Raw genomic sequence first — 6,160 nt, 5'->3', positions numbered from 1 at the left:
TAATTATAGATAAATCTGTTTGGTAGCCCAGCGGGGTAGCCAGCCTTAAGGTTAACGAACGGGTATGAACATCGATGACCGTTGGCAGTAAGGAAACATCAATGATGGCCTATCCTGTGTTATCATTTAAAACAGATTAATGCTTATTGGTCAATATCATACAGCCAGTCTCTGATTGTAGATGGTCAGTTACGTTTTTATTACTTTATTGCCTTTTTTTAAAATTATCATAAAAAAGAAAGTAGTCCCTTTCTGCAGTCTGTCTGCAAACACGTGAAATGTATTTCTTTCTCCGTTGTAATTTTTTAGTAAATGTTTACATTTTTAAAGCTCCATGTGCATAATTGACCTCATTCGTAGTCACATTCTGGCCTTTAGTGTAAACAGTGAGGAGACGGCATTAAGACCATTTTTTTTTTTTTTTTGCATGTGAGTCATTTGATTTCCTCGGGTATTGTTTATTAAAATAGATGACAAAAGCAAGCCAAGATTACAGCTAGCTAAAATTATTGTGAAACAGGAGGAAACTAACTGATTCCAGTGATCCGTACTGTACTTTGGGACTGTGGAGGCGTGTGGATTGTGTGGCTGGAGCTGAGATGGGCCTTTTGTGTTAAACATGTTTTTTTCTGGGAATATTGTTGTAAATTAATTATCAGAGAATGTAAACCAATAGCAGTCAGACTGTGGAGGTTGGTCTGCCACATGGTAAACACAAGGCAGCCACATCAGGCACCTCAATTAATCTTTGTGTAATGAGGCCAAAAACCAATGGTTACTGGTGGCGTGTTGTGGGAGGCTTTGTATCATCTGCGTGCATGTGTGTGTGCGCGCACGCACAGAGACTAGGGGATTTTGTACACTGATGTTAAAACTTTTTATTTTTGAATAGATGCTGGGCTCAGAAGAAGTTAAATAATCAAAAATAAATATACATGGATTTGAATTCAGTTAAAAAACAAAAGCGAGCATTTGCAGTGTGCACGCATCATTTGGTAGGGAGACAGATGGGAAAAAACGCTATAGGGAGAAGACTGACAGCCGAGCGGTAGACGGAATGACGGAGAAAGGCCGATAGGAGCGGCATGCCCAGAGTGCACCGTGGCATCCGTAATACTCGCTCTTTAGTGTGGTTTTCTAAATATTTTTGAAAAGAAAAATAAATACATTGTTAAAAGTAACAAGGAAGCTTTGATACAATTAAGGGCATTTTGTATTTGTCGGACAGCTTTCAGTAGTCAAATATTCATGCGACTTAGAAACATCAGCGAGAAAGAAAGAATAATTTTCTATCCCTAACAATAATGATTTATTTTCTCCTTTCATTATAAAATATGTGTCTTTATTATCTGTAATATTATTTTTTCTTCTTGGCTTCAAAGTCTCTTTGTATCAGATAAGTCGTAGATAGATATTGTCTTTTCTTCATGAAATACACCGATAAACGGAACGATCAGTCGTCTGTACAATAAAATTACTAAAAAAATTACAACTCAAATGTTATGTACAATATCTACCTACAAAGTACAACAGCTAGTATGTAATAAAATATGTAAACAAATTTGTTGTTTGACACAGTCGACTGTGACACCAGATAAAATTCACACTTTTCACATGAGATTGATTCGCCGAAACATCCCGTCTGCCAGTCGTCACGGTCCTCCGGTAGACACGGACGTCGTTCCCGTCGCAGTGAGACGGGGGGGGGGGGGGGGGGGGGGGAGACGTAGGCGTGAATGGCCCCGCCCGAAAAAAGGAATCTACCTTTTGTTTACTCCGTCGTGTCTATTTGGCCCGGTGGTTTCATGTAGCGACGCGGATGGCATGTGGCACGCTTGAGCGATCGGGCACTATACCGGTCGTACGTTGTGTCCAGTTACGTACTGTCTGAGCCTAGACGATCTGTCTATATATCTCTATATATCCTTTGCTCTCTTTAAGTATGTCTGTGTGTGTATATATAGATAGATAGATATATTTTTGCTCGTGGCAAAAATGAGACACCACACTTTATAGTAATGTAGAAACTATACAAATTAGTCATCTTTTGTTATGGCAAAAGTCATTTTTTTCTTCTTCTTCTACAATGATTGTTTAAGTTTTTTTTGTTTTCCTGACCCACACTTTGAAATTACCGGCGCTACATGTCTCATACATGCTCGAAACAGCCAAAGTTTTTTTTTTTTTTTTGCATCGTTTGTTTCTTTGTACAGGGTTACAACAAATGAGGTTTACACCAAGGATGACGTACCTCTAATAGTCACTTGAATCATGGAACCATAAAGTAATCTAAGCCAATTGGCGGGTTACGTCTCGGGCCCAATAGAAGATATTGACAATGCCTAAGGTAGCTATCGGCTTTCTCAGTACGCTGGCGGTAGTTTAAGTAAGTGGGTAAGGAAGGGTGCTTTATGTTACAGGGCGAGTTTGCCGACTCCTTTAGCTCCTTTGCGTAAGTCGCTTGGCGTGTGTCTTTTTTTTTCTCAGACGTAATATTCTTTGTCTTTGTTTTTTTGTTTCTTGCTACTGAGTTTTCCACTTTGCTGCTTTTCCTTGAGAGCAGCACCATTGCTCTGTGCCGAGTTGGTGATGTAGTTCCTGCTTTCATCCACTTGGTACGATCCCTCGTCCCTGTTCCTGTACTTATACATGGCATACAGGAGAATGAGGATGCACAGAGCAGCTGCGGCAACAATTCCGACGACCATTCCCGTGGTGCTGCTAGATTGGCGGACCACCTCGGAAGCCCCCGGAACGCGCTTGGTGCCCGGCTCCGTGGGGTTTGCTGTGGGTACATCACGGAACACGGGGGAGGTTATTAGGCGCTTCTTCGGCTTTGTGCTGTCTAGCTGGCGGGAAGTGGGCAGGGGAGGTGCCGGTAACACTAGGTCTGGCTGGGCTTTTAGCTCTGGGTTATTCATTTTGCCCGCAGGGGCTTTGGGGGCCATGGTAGTGGTAGTCCTACCGGACCCAGCGGCTTTGTTAGGTCTAAAGTCCTTGGATTCCCGCTTAGGCGCATGAGCTTTGTAGCCCCCTTCGAAGGCCGACGTGGACAAGGTCTTATCTGTTACCAAGGAGAAGGTGGTGTAAAAATCTTCATCGTCACCATCATCATCATCATCGGTAGGGGGTAGGTTAGAGTCGAGCGCTCGCCCTGAGCCATACCCAGATATCACCGAGCCATCGCGGTAATCGTCGGCGCCTTGGTCCGGCACGCGAGGTAAGCCCGCCTCGGTGGACGCTTTGGAGCTCTCGGTAACGGTGAGGGGGAGGGGGATGGAAGGTGCACGGCTAGCTAGGGGACCGGCATCTAAGGGCTCGATTATGGGGATTACTAACAACTCTCCTCCTGGGAACGAAAGAGACGAGAAAGTGTCGTTAGGGTGTGAGGTGGAGAGGAACCAGAGTCCTCACACATTGCATACATACAGCAACTCAAATGGCAGATAAGCAGACGAACAGATAGGGGAATAAATAAATGGCATCCAAGGGCTAGCTGCCATCTTTGCTTACTGCCCTCTGAGACATGTGAAAGAGGGTTTGCCCCATGGGCGTACATTAGTAATTTGAATCATCACAGAGGGCAGTAAATGGTGTTAAATAAAAACACACTGAATAAAAGAAAAGAACGATAAACACAGATGAAGCAGGCACTCACATTATAGAAAATGGGCATTCACAAAGTAAAGAAGGCAAGAGTATAACTAAAATAATAAGGCTTTGTAATAAGGTTCAAATTTTGAGCAAAACAAACAAAAAAAAAAAACTAAAAAAGCAAACCTTTAAAAGACTAACAAAAAAGTGGCGGAGGCAAGGGAACATACCAGGTAGTTTTCGGTCAACTTACATCAACAAATTGCCCGCATGATTTTGGCATGAAGAAAGAAAATTTACAAAAGAAAGTTGTGTGAGAATGCTCGTGAACAAGTGCAGTTCAGTTTAGACAGAGCGCCGCGAAACCGAGTCGTCGTTGTCATCGTCATTGGATACGTGGTACGGGGAGGCGACAACACATACAGCCGTACCACGTGACGTGAAAAATAGTGTGACCCATATTCTGTCATCTTGTGCCTTCTTTCTCTGATAAATATCTTTTACAAAAACTGTACATCATCTAGAACATTTTGCTTGTTTGATAGATATCTACATAGTTTTTTGTTTTTTTTTTAAATCGATTGCGATAATAGTAAAGTTTTTGCTTAGTGGACTGACTCGCTCGTGTTCGTCTCGAATGAATGCATGGCTGTACATTTTCCCAACAGCTGTGAGGAGAGTCGGACCTATGAACAGACTACATAGGAGATGAGGATGAGGGGGCTGAATGTGTAAGTCAGTTGCCATGTCCATGTAAAGGCGGTACGAGGCGCTCGGGCGGCATTAGAGCTTTTGGCTGTAAGGAAGGGATGGGGATATACAGACAATGAGCATATACATGCCCATCGAGGAGAGAAAACACAAATCTAACACTGACGGCTCACCAACCCTAAACTGCAACTTCTCAGGCCGTCGTCGCTCAATCAGCTCTGACTATCTCTCAGGATAAAATCTAAAAAGTCTAAAGCTTAACCCATGTCTGGAACCACTTTCTGTGCTGGTCATTTGTGGGCTCTTTTTGAAGTTTTATCTCGTCAGTCACCCACCCCACCAATTCTTTTTAGTCCCGTTATATTCCTTATGTTGAAAGGAGCTGATAATGAGCCCACGTGACCATGCCCAAAGTAGTTCCAGAAAACAGAAACTCATTAGAATAACAATGATGATAGTAAATATGTCATTTAGACATCAATTTAGAAGGTGCCAAATGAAGAAAGAGTAAAGCGCTATAAAGGTTCACACACTGTCATAGACGAACGACCGGATGCACAGACTGAAACAGGCGCAGTCGAGAGGGACGGTCTGGCCGATCGTCACCTCGGTCATGCGTCTGTCTGTCTGGTTAGTAGCTTTGAAACACATATAGGGCGTGCAGCCTGGACGTGAGTCAGGGAAACTGGCTGGAAGCGGATCGTTTAGTGGCGCGACGCGTTGACACTTCGAGTAAGTTGCGTTTAGGGAAAGCAGAAGGTACAGCATGCAGGGGTCACAGAGGTCAGAGCGGTGGCCTGACCAAAGGCCGCAGGTGACGTTAGCTCAGGCTAATTCTTTCTGTTGCCCAGGCTGTCGTCTCTGTTCTCGTGGCCTTTGCTCGAGTGCCGTGGGGAGAAGCCAGAGGAATCCTAGGAGAGTGCCACAGAATTGGATGCTGGGCTAGTCCTTCCTTAGTCCGTTCTCAGGTTAGGCCTATGCTAGACTGGGTAAAACTTAAAACTCAGTAAACGGTATAGCCTCTGACTTTGTATTTTCTTCTGTTCTCTCTTGGTTCCTCTACTCTTCAGATGAGGTGTCACCCAGATGGAAGCCTGTGAGGTCTATGGTTATTATGTGACCCCCTGCTCTGTACTTGTGGCTCTTGTTCCAGAAGACTATTTTTAATTGATAAAAGGGTGAGGATACCACATACACTCTGGTGCTAGCACTGGCCATCCCCTGGAATTCCATCGTGGCTGGTGAAGGGAGGGAGGCAGGAGATCCAACAAGTAACAAACAGACTAAGACTCTGTGATGGACAGACATTTCTGTGGTGCCAGGCTCAGCACATGCACCAGAGGGGTTAATTGGCTTCTGCTGGATTGTGCAATGACAAACGAATGGTGAGGGAAGCAGAACATTGTGTGGCACGAAAATTCTTTTTATGCCATCTGCATTAAATGTTTTGAGGTGGGGGCAAGATTCAAAATCATTCTTTAACACAACTTTCTTACGTTGGAATAGGAGTGATCAGAAAGGGTTTGATGGCAAGAAAAGATTTTGTTGCCTTTGCTTATCAAATTGGAAACATTCACGGCACGGAGACTATTAAAGAAAAGGCGGAGGCGCAGAATGTTTTCAGCCACCAGAAATTCATGCGGTGCAAAATGAGGCGAGACGTGAAGAGTGTTAAAAGGAGGACTAAAATAAACCAAAGGGAAACGAGAGACAGGCATGCGTGTTTTGTGCAGACAGACATAGAAACAAAATCATGTAGCCTTCACCGTCAAATGGCGTGGGGTTAGAATGTGGCGGTGTGAATTTCTGTGTAAATGCGACCACTCGGATGATCGATCGATCCCAAATGTCTCTG

The 6,160-nt window shown here is 43.9% G+C and overlaps 1 protein-coding gene across 14 annotated transcripts in view; it reads right to left on the bottom strand.

The window, feature by feature from the left end:
- Positions 1 to 863: 863 nt before the first annotated feature.
- LOC125707122 (neurexin-3a) overlaps positions 864 to 6,160 on the bottom strand; it is a 146,796-nt gene continuing 141,499 nt past the window's right edge. For 5 of the 14 annotated variants that reach the window (XM_048974061.1, XM_048974052.1, XM_048974051.1 and 2 more), the window contains one exon: positions 864 to 2,785. In XM_048974061.1, coding sequence (XP_048830018.1) covers positions 2,484 to 2,785 — 302 coding nt within the window. In that variant the 3' untranslated portion in view covers positions 864 to 2,483. Of the gene's footprint in view, positions 3,350 to 4,115; positions 4,391 to 6,160 lie in introns of those variants that run through there. The other 9 variants (XM_048974049.1, XM_048974048.1, XM_048974059.1 and 6 more) reach the window with 3 other exon arrangements.

Source organism: Brienomyrus brachyistius, chromosome 14, assembly GCF_023856365.1.
Source record: "Brienomyrus brachyistius isolate T26 chromosome 14, BBRACH_0.4, whole genome shotgun sequence".
NCBI lineage: Eukaryota > Metazoa > Chordata > Actinopteri > Osteoglossiformes > Mormyridae > Brienomyrus > Brienomyrus brachyistius.
Note: the sequence above shows the minus strand (reverse complement) of the source record. Positions and strands in the feature narration are given on the sequence as shown.